This window comes from Mobula birostris, chromosome X (genome assembly GCF_030028105.1).
Source record: "Mobula birostris isolate sMobBir1 chromosome X, sMobBir1.hap1, whole genome shotgun sequence".
Lineage (NCBI taxonomy): Eukaryota > Metazoa > Chordata > Chondrichthyes > Myliobatiformes > Myliobatidae > Mobula > Mobula birostris.
The window spans coordinates 24,573,294-24,597,737 of record NC_092402.1 but is presented as its reverse complement, the minus strand read 5'-3'; the positions used below and the strand labels follow the sequence as shown (position 1 = coordinate 24,597,737).

General features: G+C 40.2%; 1 protein-coding gene across 1 annotated transcript in view; it reads left to right on the top strand.

The window, feature by feature from the left end:
• Positions 1-4,380: 4,380 nt before the first annotated feature.
• LOC140191323 (zinc finger protein 652-like) overlaps positions 4,381-24,444 on the top strand; it is an 80,429-nt gene continuing 60,365 nt past the window's right edge. The window contains 3 exon segments of the mRNA XM_072248620.1: positions 4,381-4,411; positions 4,414-4,521; positions 4,524-5,512. Of these exon segments, the coding sequence (XP_072104721.1) occupies positions 4,405-4,411; positions 4,414-4,521; positions 4,524-5,512 (1,104 nt within the window). The 5' untranslated portion in view covers positions 4,381-4,404.

The window sequence follows — 24,444 nt, the reverse complement described above, 5'->3', positions numbered from 1 at the left end:
AAGGGTCCAATGTAACAGAAAGATAGGAATTAATGTGATCCATAACCAGCTACTCAAAGCACTTTGGTTTGGTTAAATGTTATTCATGGAAATTTAAGAGCCATGCAGACTCATTTTTTAAATTGATGCCTCTAAACTGATAATATTATTGCTGACCTGAGAGAGCTTGGATAACCTTCTGTTTCTTTATAGTTTCAAATGACTGGGAAGCTTATATTATCCAAAGATCAACTTGTCAGAGTTGATCAACTATATTTCCTGTAATGGGCTAGGTAATAGAACAGTTGATTTTTTTAAAAATTTCAATTGGTGTCCTGTTTGCCCCATAGATAAGGTAAGTTGTATTGTAAGAAAAAAGCTAATGTGCATATCAAGTTTTTTGTATCTTCCGTTATTAATACCATATTGGTTCATGTTTGAAAAAATACCATTCAGTCCATTTTTGAAGAGTGGAAAATTGAGCTCTATATTTCAGTAGCTCACACTCAGAATAAAAGTTGTTTGTGCAATATTTGGATATTGTTGTTTACCTAGATACAAGACATGAAGAAAGAAATGAAGTCCACATAGTAATGGCCAATGATAATGAACCTGAGGAAAAACTAAAAACTGATGATCCTATTTCAAAAAAAAATTATTTTAAAACTTATAGATGAGCTAGACACATAGATAAGTTTTATGTAAAAAGAAATGAGTTTGGGAAATGTGCTGTTTTTGAGAATTGAGTGGCTGTATTAATACAGAAGCAGTTAGTATCAATCTATGCATTGGAATGTGTCTATTTAAATATAGGGTTTACACATTAGAGTTGAAGTTTGCTGTAGTACATCTTCTGCACCTGTGGCAACAGATGAATTCTGGAAACACTAAAATGATTGCTTACATTTTTTTTTAATGCCACTTGAGTTCAACAATGCTAGACAGTTGTTTTGCTGTATGTAGGATAGTATGTATTTGAGAACTGAATCATGACTTCCAATATATAGGAAGGAAATCAGTATTAATAATCAAGACCTACAATCTCCTTCCTAAATTTCAAAATTTTGACAGATGGTCATATTAGGGCAGCACAGTAGCGTGGTAGTTAGCACAATGCTTTTATAGTGCAAGCGACCTGAATTCAATTACTGCCGCTGCCTGTAAGGAGTTTGTACATTCTCCCTGTGATTATGTAGGTTCTCTCACACAGTCCAAAGACCTACTGGTTTGGTAGGTTAATTAGTCATTGTAAATTGTCCCCTGATTAGGCCAGGATTAAATCAGGGGACTGCTGGTTGTCATGGCTTGAAGGGTCTATTCTGTGCTGTATTTCCAATCAATCAATTAAATCTAAATGGAACAGTTGAACTGAAATTGATGCTTGTGATGTCTGCAGTGATATGCATTCCAACAGGTGGTTTGACAACCAAAAGACTCGATAGCAGAGTTCGAATGTTCTGCTATTTTCAGTATCAAAATTAATTAGTCAGGCAAATTATTTTAGAATCTTTAACAAAGTAAGTGTTCCTTAGAAAATTCATAGTTCAATTGTTAATGAAGCCCTGATGCAAAAATGTACCTCAAGTTATTGGGATAAGTGAGAAAAATCTTGGATGTACATTTTAGGGATTGTCTTACTGGGATGAAAAATGCATGGGGTTCATGCGGAGAATTGCAACGTGTTAGCTTATGCGTCTAATAAAGGTAAGGTGATGAGTAGTGGGCACTGGAAATTGGAGACTTGCAGGAGAACTGAATAAAAGGTCTTGGATTTTGGACAATTAGTTACATGACTAATAAAACCAGGAAAGGGTATTTACTTTTGTGGATCCCACCCTCCAAAGTCTCCATTAATTGCTAATTTTTTTTTTATCAACTGTACTAAATGTTCTAATATACAGTCAATATTTGTATTTTAACAGATTTTAGGTATTATATGTTAAGTATAATGTTACTGATGTATATGGAAAAATAAAAACTATTTCAAAGCTCTGAATAGGATACTTTATTTATTATATATATAATTGTCTTCCAACCGACAACGAAAAAACACTTAACATTATTACTTTGGGTATTTAGTGAGATCCTGCGACTGATGCAAACTCGTGAGCTTTTGAATATCTGGTTGCAGCTTGGTTAAAGATAATCAAAGATCACCTGTTTTCACAACATCAAGATGGCAGTCTTTTGATGGCAGGTGAAGAGCTTGACTAAAATCACATTCGACTTGATAAGAATCCAATTAAAAACAACTTCGCTTTCTCCCAGAGCTGTGGAAACCTATTTTGAATATCACTAGTTGTTCAGAAATTTTCCTTGCTGCATTTGAAGTTTGCTTGAGCTGTTCTATCACTGTGCACAGAGGTCAATCAGACATTCTTTCAGTGTGGTGTCAACATCATTCACATTCACCCCAAATGAATCCACCACCAAATCTAGATTTAATTTTGTAAGCAAATATTTTTAAACGCTATTATATATGCAAATTCTGTGGTTCCAAAATTAAATTACATTTATTTATGCCCACTACAAAATCTGGCAAGGCCCCCGGGGGTCCATGTTGAGAACCACTGGCCTAGGCCACTCTTGCCACGTTTCCCAAACCTAAGACCCTGAACACCAAAGACAGCGGCAGCCAAAACAAAGTAAAATCATAGCCCAGTGACATCTCTTAAAGTTGCACATTATTTTTGCTTGGAAGTAGATCATCTATTCCTTCATCTCAATTCTGGAATTCTTTACCAAACAACATTATAAGAGTGTCTTCATCATAAATAACAATTGAAACAGTTCAAGAAGATAGCTCTTCACTATCTTCTGTCGGGTATGGGCAGTTGATGATGAACAATAATTGCTGGCCTTGCCAGTGATACTCACATCTTGCAAAATAAATGTTAAAAAGCAGTGTAGCCAATTGCCTGCTGTTCAATGTCTTCCGCTTTCTCATGTAAATGCTTAAATCCTAATCTCTTCACATCAGTGTTAAGATTATTATCAATTTGGTATTCTGCTGCAGTTTCCACTACTTTTGTCCTATTTGTGGAATAAAGAATGGTTCTGTACAGTAGTTCAGTGTAGTTAGTGGCCCAAGCGATAGAATGGGGGCGAATTGTGCCTTCTTAGAGCTATTGATGATGCATTTACAGTTCACAAATCAGTTCTTTAAACTTTTATTCTGCTTTTTTAGTAATCCTAACACTAGGAAGAAAATTGGAGCCCAAAATAAAATCAGACTTCACATCTGTAGGCTCTAATGTCCTTGGGACATGACAAAATGTTTTGCAGCAATTCAGGGATTCTTAATGGGTAGACAATGTAAAGAAAAATGTAATAGATGTTTATACATAATCAGTCACCACAAAAAGCAGTATGGTAATTCTCAAACACGAGGAAATCTGCAGTTGCTGGAATCTGGTCCTGACGAAGGGTCTTGGCCCGAAATGTCGACTGTACCTCTTCCTATAGATGCTGCCTGGCCTGCTGCATTCACCAGCAATTTTTATGAGTATGGTAATTCTGTTTTGGTCTGAGATTGGGATCATTTTCTTTCAAGTGGTAAGGCTGTATAATAGTGTTGATTTGTACTTGAGAGGCAATGGTACCATTGATTTAATGTCATCATCTCTAATTCAGAACTCCTTTTACTCAGTAGTAGACTACCAATCATGATTGTGTCAAATCTATAGAGTGGGATGAGAAATGCACAACCTAACAATAAGGTTAATGAGCACTTGCAATTGAGTCACAATCGATATAAGTAAGAGTAGCTAGAAATCTGTGTGAGACTCCAGTCAGCAGGTTGCTGACTTGGTCACAACAATTAGCAGTTTAGCTTCAATAAGTTGTAGTTTCGAGTTACATTTTTTGGTATCTATTTTTGTGATCAAGGTTCCTGATTCTTATCCATTTCAAGAGCTGTAATGTCTATTAAAAAAGAACACACCACTTGCAGGTAACACGAGGAAATCTGCAGTTGCTGGAAATTCAAGTAACACACATCAAAGTTGCTGGTGAACGCAGCAGGCCAGGCAGCGTCTCTAGGAAGAGGTACAGTCGACGTTTTGGGCCGAGACCCTTCATCAGGACTAACTGAAAGAAGAGCTAGTATGAGATTTCTCTTACTAACTCTTCCTTCAGTCAGTCTTGACGAAGGGTCTCGGCCTGAAACGTCGACTGTACCTCTTCCTAGAGACGCTGCCTGGCCTGCTGTGTTCACTAGCAACTTTGATGTGTGTTACTTGGTTGTAAGCTGGGTTTTTTCACATTCTTGTATTTATTGTCAAAATTCCAATTGTAATAATTTTACTGATTTTTCAGGTAACAAGAATTTTGTTTCTTCTTATTGCAGCTAAAGATTGAATATATTTCTATCTTCCCTTTGGGTACCCTCTACAGGAGAATATCAGTTTTCGTTATACATGTTTGATGGACAAACAGAGCAGCACATGTTTGAGCCTCATCTCTGTGATGACAACATTAATATAAAACAGAAACAGTCATTTATTTCTAACAAAATAGCGCTGACTGCTTTCAGCTGGTTCTTTATATTATCTTCACACAGATCAAGTGGTTGCAGCAGTTTGAACTTATTACTGTGATCTTAACGTCAGCAGGTTTCAGGCAGATCCTATGCTTTATTTGTACATCTAGACTTAATGTGAATGCATGTGATAAACAGGAGGTGGTAACTTTAGTTAGGGACCTTCAAATGAATAATGTTGTCAGCTCTTGCAAGAATCTGATTGACAGCTCTCCATTTGTTGCTGGAATGGCCCAGGAGGGCTCCCAGATCCCCCCTCAAATTTATAGCAATGCTGACAGAGAACTTGATCTGTCAACCAAGATTTGCCCTGGAGAAGGGAATAAACCCTATCTGGTGAAAGCTGAGAATACGATGGCAAAACGGTATTTGAAAACAAGAGAACAAACATTTTATGAAGATGGTAAAGGAATTACTGGAATGGGAGGAGATGCAAATGACTCTGACTCAGATGATCAAGGCTCTTATAACCAGGAGCAAATCATTGTTGAACTGAACCTTAATAATCAGACTTTACATGTGTCCAAAGGGACAGAAGGTGTAGCTTCACATTCTGAAAAATCAGCCATGGTTGATTCAAGTGGTGCAGAAAATGAAGGGGGTGATGATGATGAGGATGATGTTGACATAGAAGATGGTGGACATGATGAAGAGGTAGAAGATATCAAACAAGGCAAACCTAAGGAAATAACCAGATTGAAAGCAATAAAAACAACTTTTTTAAGAGAAAGTACAAAGATTCAGCTGCCTGAACAGAGAAAGAAAAAAAATGAGGTGTCTGGACCTCCAACACAGAAAGAAAAGCAGATTGAAGAAAAGCAGAATCTCACCTGTGAAAAATGTCCCAGAGTCTTCAATAATCGTTGGTATCTTGAAAAACACATGACTGTGACTCACAGTCGAATGCAGATATGTGATAAGTGTGGAAAAAAATTTGTGTTGGAAAGTGAACTTGTTCTTCACCAGCAAACTGAGTGTGAAAAGAATATTCAGGTAGGCTACAGCTTTTGTAATGTTAATAAATTATAAAGTTTTCATATTTTGAAGTTAGTGGAGCATCAGAAGTTGTAAAAAAGATATTTCTTTCAGGATTTGCTTCTTTGAAGGATATACATCATGTTTTCAAGCTTTACAGTTTTATCCCAGGCAGAGTTAACTTCGACTGAAGTGAAATGACTCGCTGATAATCCAACAGTGCTGTAGTATTAATTGAGTTGGGTGTTCGTGGATAGATCAATGGGTTATTAACCTTTCCCATCAACTACATGCAGGTGGAATCAGACCTAGTTGTTACCAACATTGTCTCCATTGTTGAAATGACATCTCTATGGAGTAGAGGATGCACTTGATTCCTTCCTCTGTTGCAGTAGTTTTAACATGCCCTTATACAGATCTCAAAACACAATAAGTAACTGATCCTAAAATATAAATTTATTTTCATATACTACTTGAAATAAAAATGACTTGAAGAGATCATCACCCAAGAATAGCTTTGTGGAACTGAAGTAATAACTTAGTGATAACACGTTAATGAACAGCAAGAATAAATGGATTGTTTGCAGGTTGGCAATTTGAAAATGTTTGAGTGTAGCTGTAGAGGTGAAACTAGGAACCACAAGGTAATCAGATTAACCTTGACAGAGAAACACGCACAAAATGCTGGAAGAACTCAGCAGGCCAGGCAGCATCTATGGAAAAAAAGCACAGTCAATGATCCTTCAGCAGGACTGAAGAAAAAAAGATGAGGTGTAGAGTTAAAGGGTGGGGGTAGGGGAGAGAGAAATGCAAGGTGATAGGTGAAACTAAGAGAGGGAAGGATGAAGTAAAGAGCTGGGAAGTTAATTGGTGAAAGAGATACAGGTTTGGAGAAGGGGAAGTCTGATAGGAGAGAACAGAAGGCCCTGAAAGAAAGCAAAAGAGGGAGGTGATGGGCAGGCAAGGAGATAAGGTGAGAGAGGGAAAAGAGGATGGGGAATGGTGAAGGAGGAGCATTACCAGAAGTTGGAGGCTACCCAGACAGAATATAAGGTATTGTTCCTCCAACCTAAGTGTGGCCTCATTGCGACAATAGAGAAGGCCATGGATTGACATATCGGAATGGCAGGTGGAATTAAGATGGATGGCCACTGGGAGATCCTGCTTCTGGCGGACTCAGCGAAGGGGTCTCTCCATCTACGTTGGTATCGTCGATGAGTTGTTTTCCTTGTGGAGAACAATTTAGAACAGGGTATCCCCAACCTTTTTTGCACCGCGGACTGGTTTAATATTGACAATATTCTTGCGGACTGGCTGACCGGAGTGTGTGTGTGGGGGGGGGGGGGGGGGGGGTTGGTGTTCAATTAGGGTTAAACTCACCTCAACATGTCTTTTACAGTTAGGGTTGCCAACTTTCTCACTCCCAAATAAGGGACAAAAGTAGCAGTCAAATCCCGGGACACTTTACCCCAGGAAAGACTACCATGACCATGAAGCCTTGTGCGGGCACCTATATGCGCATGTAATGTGCGTATGCGCGTACGTGCCGATTTTTTTCCTCCACGAATTGGTTTTGCCTTCATCTTCCAGATTACACTGTACATACATTATTTCTACTTTATATAGGCTGTGTATTTATCATATCATTCCTGCTTTTACTATATGTTAGTGTTATTTTAGGTTTTATGTCATAGTCATACTTTATTGATCCTGGGGGAAATTGGTTTTTGTTACAGTTGCACCATAAATAATTAAATAGTAATAAAACCATAAATAAATAATAGTAATATGTAAATTATGCCAGGAAATATGTCCAGGACCTACCTATTGGCTCAGGGTGTCTGACCCTCCAAGGGAGGAGTTGTAAAGTTTGATGGCCACAGGCAGGAATGACTTCCTATGACGTTCTGTGTTACATCTCGGTGGAATGAGCCTCTGGCTGAATGTACTCCTGTGCCCAACCAGTACATTATGTAGTGGATGGGAGACATTGTCCAAGATGGCATGCAACTTGGACAGCATCCTCTTCTCAGACACCACCGTCAGAGAGTCAATATTATGTGTTATTTGGTATGATCTGTTAAGTTATTTTTTGGGTCTGGGAATGCTCAAAAATTTTTCCCATATAAATTAATGGTAATTGCTTCTTCGCTTTATGCCATTTCGGCACGAAAGGTTTCATAGGAACGTTCTACCTTAGCGGGGGAAATACAGAACAAAGGCGGCCCTGTGTGGGACAAACCAATTTAGCCCAATATACGGGATGTCCCAGCAAATACGGGACAGTTGGCAACCCTTTGTTCAAGTTCAACAGTGTGTGACAGGGAATGAGGAAAGGTGCAGCTGACTCATAACGTTTCCTCACGGCCTGGTAGCACATGCTTTGCGGCCCAGTACCAGTCCATGCCTCGGTGGTTGGGGACCGCTGATCTAGAAACTGGATCCAAAATAGGCTTAGTGATGGGAAGCAGAGGGTAGTGGTCGAGGGTTTTTTCCGACTGGAAGTCTGTAACCAGTGATTGGGATTGGTGCTAGGACTTTAATTGTTATATACAGTGGCATGCAAAAGTTTGGGCACCACTGGACAAAATTTCTGTTACTGTGAATAGCTAAGCAAGTAAAAGATGACCTGATTTCCAAAAGGCATAAAGTTAAAGATGACAATATTTCTTTAATATTTTAAGCAAGATTACTTTTTTATTTCCATCTTTTACAGTTTCAAAATAACAAAAAAGGAAAAGAGCCCGAAGCAAAAGTTTGGGCACCCTGCATGGTCAGTACTTAGTAACACCCGCTTTGGAAAGTATCACAGCTTGTAAACGCTTTCTGTAGCCAGCTAAGAGTCTTTCAATTCTTGTTTGGGGGATTTTCGCCTATTCTTCCTTGCAAAAGGCTTCTAGTTCTGTGAGATTCTTGGGCCATCTTGCGTGCACTGCTCTTTTGAGGTCTATCCACAGATTTTCGATGATGTTTAGGTTGGGGGGCTGTGAGGGCCAAGGCAAAACCTTCAGCTTGCGCCTCTTGAGGTAGTCCATTGTGGATTTTGAGGTGTGTTTAGGATCATTATCCTGTTGCAGAAGCCATCCTCTTTTCATCTTCAGTTTTTTTACAGATGGTGTGATGTTTGCTTCCAGAATTTGCTGGTATTTAATTGAATTCATTCTTCCCTCTACCAGTGAAATGTTCCCGTGCCACTGGCTGCAACACAAGCCCAAAGCATGATCGATCCACCCCCGTGCTTAACAGTTGGAGAGGTGTTCTTTTCATGAAATTCTGCACCCTTTTTTCTCCAAACATACCTTTGCTCATTCTGGCCAAAAAGTTCTATTGTAACTTCATCAGTCCAAAGGACTTGTTTCCAAAATGCATCAGGCTTGTTTAGATGTTCCTTTGCAAACTTCTGATGCTGAATTTTGTGGTGAAGAAGCAGGAAAGGTTCTGATGACTCTTCCATGAAGGTCATATTTGTGCAGGTGTCACTGCACAGTAGAACAGTGCACCACCACTTTAGAGTCTGCTAAATCTTCCTGAAGGTCTTTTGCAGTCAAACAGGGGTTTTGATTTGCCTTTCTAGCAATCCTACGAGCAGTTCTCTCAGAAAGTTTTCTTGGTCTTCCAGACCTCAACTTGACCTCCACTGTTAACTGCCATTTCTTACTTACATTACAAACTGAGGAAACGGCTACCTGAAAACGCTTTGCTATCTTCTTATAGCCTTCTCCTGCTTTATGGGCATCATTTATTTTAATTTTCAGAGTGCTAGGCAGCTGCTTAGAGGAGCCCATGGCTGCTGATTATTGGGACAAGGTTTGAGGAGTCAGGGTATTTATAAAGCTTTGAAATTTGCATCACCTGGCCTTTCCTAACAGTGACTGTGAACATGCCATAGCCCTGTCAAGCTAATTAAGGTCTGAGACCTTGGTAAAAGTTATCTGAGAGCTCATCTCATGGGGTGCCCAAACTTTTGCATGGTGCCCCTTTCCTTTTTTTCACTCTAAAATTGTACAAAACAAAAATAATACACTAATCTCGCTTAAAATGTTGAAAAGAATGTTTCATCTTTAACTTTATGACTTTTGGAGATCAGTTCATCTTCTGCACGCTTAACTATTCACGGTAGCAGAAATTTTGACCAGGGGTGCTCAAACTTTTGCATGCCACTGTAGTAATGACTGTCTGTGATCTGATGATGCAAATATTTGTGGAGTTGTGGATAGCTACAGTGGTTGCCCAAGGATACAGAGGAACATAGATTGGCTGGAAAGTTGGGCAAACAGGTGGCAATTGAGATTTAATCCAAACAAGTGTGAGGTTATAGAAACATAGAAAATAGGTGCAGAAGTAGGCCATTCGGCCCTTCGAGCCTGCACCGCCATTTATTATGATCATGGCTGATCATCCAACTCAGAACCCCGCCCCAGCCTTCCCTCCATACCCCCTGATCCCCGTAGCCACAAGGGCCATATCTAACTCCCTCTTAAATATAGCCAATGTACTGGCCTCAACTGCTTCCTGTGCCAGAGAATTCCACAGATTCACCACTCTCTGAGTGCAGAAGTTTTTCCTAATCTCGGTCCTAAAAGGCTTCCCCTTTATCCTCAAACTGTGACCCCTCGTTCTGGACTTCCCCAACATCGGGAACAATCTTCCTGCATCTAGCCTGTCCAATCCCTTTAGGATTTTATACGTTTCAATCAGATCCCCCCTCAATCTTCGAAATTCCAACGAGTACAAGCCCAGTTCATCCAGTCTTTCTTCATATGAAAGTCCTGCCATCCCAGGAATCAATCTGGTGAACCTTCTTTGTACTCCCTCTATGGCAAGGATGTCTTTCCTCACATTAGGGGACCAAAACTGCACACAATACTCCAGGTGTGGTCTCACCAAGGCCTTGTACAACTGCAGTAGTACCTCCCTGCTCCTGTACTCGAATCCTCTTGCTATAAATGCCAGCATACCATTCGCCTTTTTCACCGCCTGCTGTACCTGCATGCCCACTTTCAATGACTGGTGTATAATGACACCCAGGTCTCGTTGCACCTCCCCTTTTCCTAATCGGCCACCATTCAGATAATAATCTGTTTTCCTATTTTTGCCACCAAAGTGGATAACTTCACATTTATCCACATTAAATTGCATCTGCCATGAATTTGCCCACTCACCCAACCTATCCAAGTCACCCTGCATCCTCTTAGCATCCTCCTCACAGCTAACACTGCCGCCCAGCTTCGTGTCATCCGCAAACTTGGAGATGCTGCATTTAATTCCCTCATCCAAGTCATTAATATATATTGTAAACAACTGGGGTCCCAGCACTGAGCCTTGCGGTACCCCACTAGTCACCGCCTGCCATTCTGAAAAGGTCCCGTTTATTCCCACTCTTTGCTTCCTGTCTGCTAACCAATTCTCCATCCACATCAGTACCTTACCCCCAATACCTTGTGCTTTAAGTTTGCACACTAATCTCCTGTGTGGGACCTTGTCAAAAGCCTTTTGAAAATCCAAATATACCACATCCACTGGTTCTTCTCTATCCACTCTACTAGTTACATCCTCAAAAAATTCAATGAGATTCGTCAGACATGATTTTCCCTTCACAAATCCATGTTGACTTTGTCCGATGATTTCACCGCTTTCCAAATGTGCTGTTATCACATATTTGATAACTGACTCCAGCAGTTTCCCCACCACCGACGTTAGGCTAACCGGTCTATAATTCCCCGGTTTCTCTCTCCCTCCTTTTTTAAAAAGTGGGGTTACATTAGCCACCCTCCAATCCTCAGGAATTAGTCCAGAATCTAACGAGTTTTGAAAAATTATCACTAATGCATCCACTATTTCTTGGGCTACTTCCTTAAGCACTCTAGGATGCAGACCACCTGGCCCTGGGGATTTATCTGCCTTCAATTCCTTCAATTTACCTAACACCACTTCCCTACTAACAAGTATTTCGCTCAGTTCCTCCATCTCACTGGACCCTCTGTCCCCTACTATTTCTCCAAGATTCTTTATGTCCTCCTTAGTGAAGACAGAACCAAAGTAATTATTCAATTGGTCTGCCATGTCCTTGCTGCCCATAATCAATTCACCTGTTTCTGTCTGTAGGGGACCTACATTTGTCTTGACCAATCTTTTTCTTTTCACATATCTATAAAAGCTTTTACAGTCAGTTTTTATGTTCCCTGCCAGTTTTCTCTCATAATCTTTTTTCCCTTTCCTAATTAAGCCCTTTGTCCTCCTCTGCTGAACTCTGAATTTCTCCCAGTCCTCAGCTGAGCCACTTTTTCTGGCTAATTTGTATGCTTCTTCTTTGGAATTGATACTATCTCTAATTTCCCTTGTCAACCATGGGTGCACTACCTTCCCTGATTTATTCTTTTGCCAAACTGGGATGAACAATTGTTGTAGTTCATCCATGCGATCTTTAAATGCTTGCCATTGCATATCCACCGTCAACCCTTTAAGTGTCATTTGCCAGTCTATCTTAGCTAATTCACGTCTCATACCTTCAAAGTTACCCTTCTTTAAGTTCAGAACCTTTGTTTCTGAATTAACTATGTCACTCTCCATCTTAATGAAGAATTCCACCATATTATGGTCACTCTTACCCAAAGGGCCTCTCACGACAAGATCGCTAATTAACCCTTCCTCATTGCTCAAAACCCAGTCCAGAATAGCCTGCTGTCTAGTTGGTTCCTCGACATGTTGGTTCAAAAAACCATCCCGCATACATTCCAAGAAATCCTCTTCCTCAGCACCTTTACCAATTTGGTTCACCCAATCTACATGTATCTACATGTATTTAGGTCATCTAATATTGGCTGGACATGTACAGTAACTGGCAGGAACCTTAGCACTAATATACAGAATGACATCATTGGAAAGCAAGTTCCTAACTCCCTGACAATGGCAACGCAGGCCGATTGGGTAGTGAAATTTTTTTTCTTCTTGCCTTCATAGGCTGGGGTATTGACTGTAATAATGGGGACATTGGTTAGGCTGCATAGTGTGTAGTTTAGTCACCACGTGATAGAATGTATATGGTACCATTAGAAAGAGTACAGAAGTGTTTCACCAGGATATTGCTTGGAATGGAGATCTTTATTTGCGAGGAAAGATTTGATAGGCTGAAATTGTTCTCACTAGAGTGCAGGAAGCTGACGGGTGACCATATAGAGGTTTATAAAAATTATGGGGGGTAGTCTTTTTTTCCTCAGGGTAGGATAGTATAGAGGACATGGGTTTAAGATGAGAAGGAAAGATTTAAGGGAGATTTGAGGGGCATGTTTACACACAGGGTGGTGGGTATGTGGAATAAGCTGCCAGAAGAAGTAATAGGGGTAGATATCGTCACAGCATTCAGAAAAGCATTTGGACAGGTACATAGATAAAGAAGGAATGGGGGGACATGGGCCAAATGCACGATATAGATATGCCCCTCTGATTGCCAATGAGTTTGGCTGATCAGTATGACCCTTTTTAAATAAATAAATAAACGGGAATGGAAACAGTAGTCATTTGGACATGTGAATCAGAGAAAGCTGGCAAGAATTTAAAGGCAAATTGTGTCTAAGTAACATGAGCAAATTCTTTTGCTGAAGTAATAGAAGCTCGTACACTATATTAACCACATTTCCTTCGCTGAAGCTTTCTAAAAATAATTTGATCAGGTGCCACATGCATTTGTTAAAATTGAAAATTATGAAATAAAGGAGACTGAGGCAGGTTGGGTAGAAAGTGGCAAAGTAACAGGAAATAATATAGCCATGAGAAAATGCTTTTCAGACGGGGGAAGACACGCATTTTCTCCAATGGCCAGTACCTCAAAGTTCAAAGTAAGTTTATTATTAAAGTACATGTGTGTCACCATATACCTAGATTGCTACTTCTAATTGTTTTGCTAATGACTTGATCTAGAAATTGTGCCCTACATTCCTCATATTTAGAGGTAACAAGGAGGTTTTGTGAACTGTGAGGAGATGTATACAAGCTGGGAGGATAAGAACTAAATAAAATTTAATGGTAAAGATGTGAAGTGTTACATTTTAGTAGGAAGAATAATGGGATTGTAAACAATAGGGGTGCAAGAACAGATTTAGAGATAAGTACAGAGTTTGTTGAAAGTAGCAGGGAAGTTTTGTGATAGTATTGGGTTCCCTGTCCACAAAGCCCTAAACTCAAGTTATTTTAATCCATTTCTGATTCTAGATATCTAAGGGTACCCTCACTAGTAGTCATAGTCATAGTCATACTTTATTAATCCTGGGGGAAATGGGTTTTTGTTACAGTTGCTCCATAAATAATAGATAGTAATAGAACCATAAATAGTTAAATAGTAATATGTAAATTATGCCAGTAAATTATGAAATAAGTCCAGGACCAGCCAGGCTCAGGATGTCTGACCCTCCAAGGGAGGAGTTGTAAAGTTTGATGGCCACAGGCAGGAATGACCTCCTATGACACTCAGTGCTGCATCTCGGTGGAATGAGTCTCTGGCTGAATGTACTCCTGTGCCCAACCAGTACATTATGTAGTGGATGGGAGACATTGTCCAAGATGGCATGCAACTTAGACAGCATCCTCTTTTCAGACACCACCGTGAGAGAGTCCAGTTCCATCCCCACAACATCACTGGCCTTACGAATGAGTTTGTTGATTCTGTTGGTGTCTGCCACCCTCAGCCTGCTGCCCCAGCACACAACAACAAACATGATAGCACTGGCCACCACAGACTCGTAGAGCGTCCTCAGCATCATCCGGCAGATGTTAAAGGACCTCAGTCTCCTCAGGAAATAGAGACTGCTCTGACCCTTTTTGTAGACAGCCTCAGTGTTCTTAGACCAGTCCAGTTTATTGTCAATTCGTATCCCCAGGTATTTGTAATCCTCCACCATGTCCACACTGACCCCCTGGATGGAAACAGGGGTCACCGGTACCTTAGCTCTCCTCAGGTCTACCACCAGCTCCTTAGTCTTTTTCACATTAAGCTGCAGATAATTCTGCTCACACCATGTGACAAAGTTTCCTACTGTAGCCCTGTACTCAGCCTCATCTCCCTTGTTGATGCATCCAATCATGGCAGAGTCATCTGAAAACTTCTGAAGATGACAAGACTCCGTGCACTATAGGGGGGGTTATGCTATATCCGCCTACTCTTCAAGGACTAACTTCCCTGCCTAGCCTCTTTGGTGAGGTTTTAGCTGCTAATATTCACTGCTTGAGCTTTTTTCCCCCCAACCAAGGAGGAGATGCTTCCAGCTAATGAAGTAGTTGAAACAGTTATTTTATTTTTTTATTATATACATTTAAATTTAGGCAAATAGTTCTTGAAATACATTTAACTCTCAGAGAATTTCGAATTTATAAAATATTTACAAATTACAAAAGATTTATAAACTATTAAGGATTTCCAAGCACAGGTACAATTCTTAAGAACTAGAAGAATATACCAACAAGTTGCAGATGAATGAGTCATCCATCGCAGAAACTGAAGGTTGAGGAATGAATTCTAGTTCTTTCTGTCAATTCTCCTTATCATTCCTAACAATCCCCAATGCGTGTGATAATTATACAATTTTCTACTAAATGACATCATCTGCATATGATTTTTTTCCAGATACCTCTGCTAGGACAAAGTAACTCATACAGATGGTCTTAAAAGGTTCTGGCAACAGAGATCCTAAACATCTACAATTAATGCTATGAGAGCTGACCCTCTGAGTTCACACTCATTCCAACTTGTAACCATGTTTGATGTACTAAGTGACATAACCCCATTGTCTTGCGTTTGGTTAATGCAGACAAGAAGTCTCTTGGTCACTTCATTTTGCAAAGCAGATCTCTTAGCAGACAGCCAACTGCTGTGAGCTATCTGCCTGTATTCTGTAACATTACAAAACTATGCATCCAACTTCAAACTGATTGCTGATTGCAATTTACATTAAGAACATGAGAATTATTCTTGTTTACGACAAAAAGCTGAGCAAAGAATATTGGTTAAAAGTTTAACTATTGCCAGCAACTCTGACCCTTCAGAAAGGTCTTGCCACTGTGCTAGAAAGTTGAGTTTAGCAATAAGCCTCTCAGGCCCTGGAAAGTGAATATCCATCACAGTTTGAGAGTCTTTTTTAAAAAAAAGTAATCATGGAGGGTTAAAAGAATGCTGACTGACCCTGGATGATCTTTGTGGCCCTTAGTAATAAAAAAATGTTCAACGTAGACATTGTTCTTTGCAAGCCTGGACCAGGCTTCTCTGAGTTGTTGGAACCATCTTTGTGGCATCCAATGCACAATTAAACCAGTAACCAGGGGCCTGATCTAATATTCAGCAGAACAAAAATGCTGGAAACTCAGCAGATCAGGCAGCCAGTCATTGGTCAGGTCTGAAATCCTTAGAAGTGATTCAAATACCACCATGATAACTGAGAACATTAATTCAATTTAAAATAAATAGTTGACAGAAGTAAAACAAATATTAAGCAATCTGATTTGGCGTTTTAAATAAAAGTAGGTAACTAACATCCTTTGAGAGGGAAATCTGCCTTACTTAGCCTGCAAATTGTTCCTAATTTCAGTTCTAAACCAATGTGGTTGTTGTTCAAATGTCACAGTATTTCAGAATGTGAGTTTCTGAATCCATTGTAAAGTTGAGGAAGGAGTTAGGAGGACTCTTAAATTCTTTGTTTTTGTTCTCCTGAATACCTATCGTGTGCATTACTCTACATTTGTCAGAATTAATTAGATGCCACATGACTATCTACTTCCCCAGTCTGTTCGGTTTTTGTTTTACACGGGTGCACAATTTGGTGAAATTAGCAGATTTAGTTACTCTGGTGCTGATATCCTACTCCAGATAAGTGATCAATGTAATAAGTCGAAATATTCTGAACTTAATCATTTGCTGATGATTACTTGCTTTCACAAGCATCTAGCAGTATAATGCCTGAAATAGAAAACTGCATTACAACTTTTAGCTGCAGGAAAAAAAAAGTCTTTATTTTTGGTTCTAATTTTCTTTTATCTGAGAATCCAGTAGATGTCCTAAATCTATGATGCAGTTTCCAATCTAAGAAAATCCAACTTGCCTGAATGTGTTGTTGAAATTATAAAATATCTTTCCTCATTGGTGCTGGGCTTTTTATAAATATTTTTAATGTGAATACAATTTGCTTTGCCATGTTTTAGTTCATTAGTGTACATTTTAAATTTGATCCTCCAAATGGAAATCAAAGAGGTAATAATCATTAGAAAATGCATGCAAAGATTTGATAATCAGAATGTTGAAAACAGACAATGTGGGAAATATTTATAAAATGATGATTGTCATTGAGAGCACTTTTGCGTATTGCACTTCAGGATTGAAGTAACACCTGGCTAAGGATCAGAATCAAGTTCATATCACTGACATCTGACATGCTGTGAAATCCCTTGTTTTGTGGCAGTAGTACAGTGCCAGACATAAAAAATTACTCCAAGTTACAAAATTAGGTAGTGTAACAGATGAATAACAAGGTTGGGTTCATGGGTTATTCAGAAATCTGACAGCAGAGAGAAAGAAATTGTTCTTAAAATGTTTAGTGTGGGTCTCAGACTCCTGAACCACCACCTCTAATGTGAAGAGGGCATGTTCCAGATGGTGGGTGCCTTTAATAATGGATGGCACTGCTTTGAGGTACTGTTTCTTGAAGTTGTCCTTGGTGGGGAGGATTGTCCTTGTGGTGGAGTTGGCTGAGTTGACAACCTTCAGCAGCCTCTTGCGATCCTGTACGTTGTAGGATTCACACCGTGCTGTGACTCAGCCAGTCAGAATGGTTTCTATTCTACATCTGTAGAACTTTGCTAGAGACTTTGGTGACATCCCAAGTCTCTTCACACCTCAAATGAAGTTAAGCCACAGTTGTGATTTTTTTTAATAAAAAAAATTGGTGGAAATGAGGCTGTTCAGTTATTTGGAAAGGCTGGTGAAGATGAGGTCAGTCTCCATGCTGAACAAATTTGATCAATTTTAAATTGGCATAAACTGTCTGGAGTTGCACATATTTTAATCAGGGGGACAATTGACAGGTCATTTACAGAAGTGCAAGCAACCTAAAGAAACATTTTTATACAGTAAAATGTTGTAATCTAGAATTCTTTGGCAAAAGATTGTTGAAAGGTTTGTTACTGACATTGAATTGATATTGGATAAATAGTGCCAGACATAAAATTGTAAGGCAATGCATAGAGCAAAGGAATGGAATTAATTTGGTCCACCATGGGCCTATACAAGGGTGATGGGCTCATTTATCACATGTTTTGCATCATATTGCAATTTTCCAGAACTTGGGGAACAAAAAGTTAACTATATTTAAAAATGTGGATTGTGCACGAGAGCTGCTACAATTCTGCCCAATCAGTTAGTTATTGTTGGCATTCCCTTGAGTAACAAAATAGTACTTTTAATTGGATTTTCAGAAGGCCTTTGACAAGGTGCTGCACACGAGGCTGCTAAACAAGATGGGAGTCTGTGGTATTACAGGAGTGGTACTAGCATGGACAGAAGATTGACTCTCTGGCAGAAGGCTACATGGGAATAAAGGGGCCTTTACTGGTTGGCTGCCAGTGACTAGTGATGTTCTGCAAGGATCTGTGTTGGGTTCTCTACTTTTCATGTTATATGTTAATGATCTGAATGATGGAATTGGTGGCTTTGTGGCCAAGTTTGTGGATGATGGCGGGTCTGGAGAAAGACTTGGATGGATTGCGAGAATGAGCAATGGAAAAACATAGAAAACTTGCAGCACAATACAGGCCCTTCGGCCCACAGAGTTGTGCCGAACATGTCCCTACCTTAGAAATTACTAGGCTTACCTATAGCCCTCTATTTTTCTAAGCTCCATGTACCTATCCAAAAGTCTCTTAAAAGACCCTATCGTATCCACCTCCTCCACTGTTGCCGGCAACCCATTCCACGCACTCACCACACTCTGCGTAAAAAAAACTTACCCCTGACATCTCCTCTGTATCTACTCCCCAGCACCTTAAACCTGTGTCCTCTTGTGGCAACCATTTCAGCCCTGGGAAAAAGCCTCTGACTATCCACAGGATCAATGCTTCTTATCATCTTATATACCTCTATCAGGTCTCCTCTCATCCTCCGTCGCTCCAAGGAGAAAAGGCCGAGTTCACTCAACCTATTCTCATAAGGCATGCTCCCCAATCCAGGCAACATCCTTGTAAATCTCCTCTGCACCCTTCCTATGGCTTCCACATCCTTCCTGTAGTGAGGCGACCAGAACTGAGCACAGTACTCCAAGTGGGGTCTGACCAGGGTCCTATATAGCTGCAACATTACCTCTAGGCTCCTAAATTCAATTCCATGATTGATGAAGGCCAATACACCATATGCCTTCTTAACCACGGAGTCAACCTGTGCAGCTGCTTCGAGTCTCCTATGGACTCTGACCCCAAGATCCCTCTGATCCTCCACATTGCCAAGAGTCTTACCATTAATACTATATTCTGAAGTGGCAGATAGAATAAAACATAGGTTATGCACTCAGGTAGAAGGAATAAAAGCATAGATTCCCTAAATGGGGAGCGAATTTGGAAATTGGGAGTGCAAGTGCAGGACTGCCTAACTGTTAACTTGCAGGTTGAGTCAGTAGTAAGGAAAACAAATACAATGTTGGCACTTATTTCAAGATGACTAGAATATGAAAGTAAGGAGTCCTTAAGGCATTGGTCATATCACGTTTGCAGTATTGTGAATGGTTTTAGGCCCCATATCTAAGGAAGAATATGCTGCTGTTAGAACAGATGTAAAGATTTATAAGACTGATGGTTTTGGTAATAAATGAAAGGGTTGACATAAGAGGAGCATTCATGGTTCTGGACTTGTATTCGGTGGAGTTTAAAAAAGACAAGGGGGGGATCTCATTGAAACCTACCAAATATTGAAAGGCCTGGATAGAGTGGCCATGTTTCCTGTAGTGGGAAAGTGTGGAACCAGAAGATATATCCTCAGATTGCTAGGATGTCCCTTTTAAAATAGAAATGACAAATTTTGGAATCAGTATTCAATAGTTCCATTTAATATCAGAGAATGTATACAATATACATCCTGAAATTTTTGCTCTCATACATACACAAAAACAGAAGAGTGCCCTGAAAAATAAGTGACAGAAAAAATGTCAGAACCCCAAAGCTCCCCTACCCCCCCATGAACAAGCAGCAGCAAAGCATCAACCCTTCCACCCCATAGTTCAGCAAAAAAACATCAGCACCCTCCACCGTCCAAACAAGCAATAGCAAAGCCCACAATAAAGACCATGATCGGCAGTACAAAAAAAACTAATAGCTTACTCAACTATTTGACATTCCACGGGCTCTCTCTGTCTATATAAAGGGACAAAGAGTCACTCAGTGAGAAGGGAGACATAAACAAAACAAATCACTGATTTACTGTGTTAAAGTCACTTTTTCTGAGTTCTCTGACTCAAGAATAAGCATCAAACTCTTCCCCCGCTGACAAGAGGAAAGAGAGTGTGATCCAAGTAGAGTCTCCGATAGCTGCCGTGCTGTTCCAGATATTCCGTTTACTCCCACGACACTGAAGTCAGTGACACCAGCATAGAGTCAGCTCGTCCCCAGAACTGCGAAGTCTTGGAACCCCAAAGATGTGCTCGTTGTAAAGGCCACGTCGTTGGGATATTGAAAAATGGTCAGTGAGCACTGGGAGCAGGAACCATCGCCAGAAAGAACGAAAGTTTGGGTGCAGCTCTAGGTCAGGGTCTTCGACAGAACCCCATCTACCTTGAAAAGGAAAAAGAAACATTAAAGGTAGAAGTAAGTTGTTTCTGCAGGTGAGCTGTAAGAAGTCACTGTCTAGCGTCATCTTAAATTCCGCCCTGTTTATATGGTTAGTCCAGTTTAGTTTCTGATCGATAGTGATTACCTGGCAATGTTATTGTCATTGAATATAAAGGATACCTGATCTTTTGTGGGAGGTGTTCATTGTCTGGCACTTTATAATTGAATATTATGTGATCATAGAAAACATGCCCCTTCTAACCTTATAATAGAAGGAATATAATTGAAACAATTTGAAGACAATTTATTCTGAGATGTAATCCTGAGGAATTCCTGAAATTATGTTCCAATGGTGAGATGATTGATCTCCAACAACTATAGGTATAACTCTAGCCACTGGCGTTTTTACCAGTGACTTCAGTTTTACTAGGCCTCCATGATGCCACACTCGGTCATAAGCTGCTTTGATATCAAGGGCAGACATTCTCTACATCTTTTACCTCAAGAATTCAGCTCTTTGATCCATGGTTGGAACAAAATTGGTGAGTGTGGACCTAGTTAACTCCAAATTGCATTGGTGAGAGGATGATTGGTGAGTTGCATATTGCTGAAAGCACTGCCAACAATGCCTTACGTCTCTTTGAAAATCAAGACTACTCTGGGCAATTATTAGCAGTCTGATTGTCCTACTTTTGTGAACAGGATATAACTGGAATTTTTCCATATTGTTGGGTAAATTGGAGTTCTGTAACTAGAGCATCTATAATAGAGATGCAGGTAGTTCTAGAGCACAAGTCCTCAGCATTACAGCTGGAAAGCTGTTTCATTCCACAGGCTTCTGTCGTTTCTAATTATTATATGAAGTGAATTTAAGTTGTTGGTTTATGATGGGAATTTTTTGGAGAAAGTAAAGATGGCATATCTGATTAATTTTGGCTGTAAAGGATGAAGGATTAACTTTTTAGTATTTGTGTAGCCTAGCACCATTGTTAAGGATGGGGATGCTCTTAAAGCAGCTCCTTTCTGATAGCTGTTTAATTCTTTGCCCCCATTAGAGACTGTGTAGCAGGACTGCAGAGTTTTGATCTGTCCTTTTTGAGGATTGGCTTGTTTATCTTTGTATAGTTTAGCACACATAATTCTGTGAGCTTCAAGTTAGCACCTCATTATTAAGCAGGCCTGGTGTTGCCTCTGTTTTGTCCTAATGCAATTGAACCATAGTTATTCCCCTGCATTATATATGATGGTGGGCATCCTTGGGGAGTTGGATGTCCGGTTTTCAGATGCCCAGTCTTGCCTAAGTCTCCCAATTAACACATCATAGAATATGATCGAAGCATCCTCAATGAGGAGATCTGATTTTTCTCTCCACATGGATTGTACAGTGGTCATTTCTGTCATTGCTATGATTGGTAAATATATCTGTCATGGGTAGATTGATGAGGGAGAAGTCAAATAGGTTTATTCCTCAAGCTCAGTAACCATCTGCAGCAGACTTAGTCTAGCTATCAAGCCATTCTTGGTGAAGACACTGAAGCCCCTACCCTTGATACTTATGCGTTCAGTAGTCGTACAATATGGAGTACTGATTGATCAGCTGAAACCATGAGACAGGAGTCAAATTAGGCCATTTGGTCCATCAGTGTACTCAGCCATTTGATCATGACTGATTTATTTTCCCTCACCCCTATTTCGCTGCCTTCTCCCTCTAACATTTGACGCCCTTACTTATCAAGAATCTATCAACCTCCTTTTTATAGCCAGTGACTTTACCTCCACAGTCATCTATGGCAATGAACTCAACTGATTCTCTGACTAAAGAAATACCTTGGTAGGCAGTAATCTGGAGTTTTCTTTCAAGGTGTCCATGAACGTATGGGATTTGAAGTGTTGAGGACTTGTATAAGGAGGACAGAGTAGCTATTAAAGCCTCTGTCACCTATAGTAGATCTTTCCTTCCAGTTCCATTGTTCAGACCAAGCATCAGAATGGGGAAGAAATATGATATAAGTGACTTTTACCAGACAGGACAGTTTGCGTATCTTAAAATGCTAATCTCTTGGGATTTTCATGCACAAATGTCTGGAGTTTACAGCGAATGGTGTGGGGGGGGGGGGAGAAACAGTGAGCAGCAGTTCTGTGGGTGAAACTGTCTTGTTAATGAGAGAGGTCAGAGGAACTGGTTCAAGCTGATAGGAAGCTAACAGTAAGTCAAATAACTGCATTACAACAGTGGTGTGCAGAAGAGCATCTTGGAATGCACAATCAGACTTTGAAGTGGATAGGCTGCAGCAGCAAATGTACACTCAATGGCCTCTTAGGTATAGAAAGTACCAAATATAGAGGCTGCTGATGTAAATTGAGGTTGATATCTGAAGTTTACCCCTTTTTGTAGTTAACTTCCTGCCTGCTGCAAGTCCATTTTGGAGCTAATGTATGTTCGTAAGAGGTGCTCACTTGCTTCTTCTACCTAAAGTCACCCACCAAGAACAAATTGTTTCCTATTGCAACCATTTCTGCTTCCAAGTGTTGATCCACAGGCACCCTTATGAGCAGAGGAAGTTTATAAGCTAGTAGTTAGCAGATTTTTGTTGCCTTTATTAACTTGAAGCCATAAGATTTCATGAAGTCTTCCAATTGATGTTGAACATTCCCAGGCCCACTGCCTTTATTCATAACATCGATGCCACCTCGGAGATTGTGATAAGGCATCTCTGTATCTGAAATGCAAGGTTTGCATCTGGATGTCTCAAACTATTGATTGTCTCTGGGGCAGCTCTTGCTTGTCGTCGTCACCGTGGCTATCCCTCGAGGTCGAGGATGATGGTCTTCGTTCTGTTGATCTACTTATGGGCTCTCAAGTGGCTTATGAGTCCAATCTTGGCTTTGAAAGTTCTTCCGCATAGAGGACAGGTAGTTCCAGATGGCAGATCGGGCTTTGGTTGTTGCTGCCTCTCTTTCCATTTTCTTCTCTTTTCTTCTAATTCTGCACATCTGTTGGCTTTGAAAATTGCTGTTCCTTCTTGGATGATGGCTTGCCAGAGCTTCCTGTCCTTGGCATTGGTTTCCCAATTGTTGATATCGATGTTACATTTCTTCATGTTGGCTTTTAAGACGTCTTTGAATCTCTTCTGTTGTCCGCCTCTTTTACGTTTGCCTTCTTTAAACTGGGAGTAGAAGATTTGTTTCGGCAGATGTTCGTCTTTCATCCGAACAACATGACTGCTCCATCTTAATTGGTTCTTGATGACGGAAGCTTCAATGCTTGTTGTTTTTGCTTCATTTAGCACACTGACGTTGGTTCTTCTATCTTCCCAGCTGATATTTAAGATGTTTCGAAGACCCTGTTGATGGAACTTTTCAAGTCCCTTCAGATGTCAATGGTATGTTGTCCAGGTTTCTGATGCTTACAGGAGCTTTGGAATTACCACTGCTTTGTATACTAACAAAGTGTACTGTGTCTGTTCGGATATCACAATCATGAAAGACTCTTGTTCGGAGACGTCCAAAAGCTGTTCCAGCGCATTTAAGACGATGTTGGATCTCGTCATTAAGGTCGACATTGCAGGAGAGGTGACTTCCAAGATACAGAAAGCGGTCCACGTTTTCCAGGGTTGTTTTGCCAAGCTGAAATGATGGTTCTATCCGATTTTGTCTCAATTGGTGATGGGTGATAGATGATCTGAGTCTTCTTGGAATTGATGGTAAGTCCAAGTTTTGTGTATGCACGGTTGAGAGCAGTCAGAATCTGTTGTAGGTAGTTTTCTGAAAGAGCTGCAACACTGTTGTCATCTGAGTATTGGAACTCGATGAGGGAACTCGTGGATATCTTCATTTTGGATTTGAGACGGGCAAGATTGAAAAGTCTGCCATCTGTTCTGCAGACAATTTGAATTCCTGGGGGTAGGTCATCCTTGATAATGTGGATGATTGTCGCAATGAAGATGGTGAACAAAGCTGGGGCAGTCACGTATCCCTGTTTTACTCCTGATCTAACTTGAAAAGACTCACAGTTACTGTTGCTGACTGGGGCAGCTCTTGCTTGTGAGGAGGACTTCATTGCATCAGATTTTTGAGCCTGGGTCAATGACAGGTGAACAATCTAATGTTATTTATCTGGACTATTTTAGGTTGTTTATAATCAGTTACATTGCTATCGG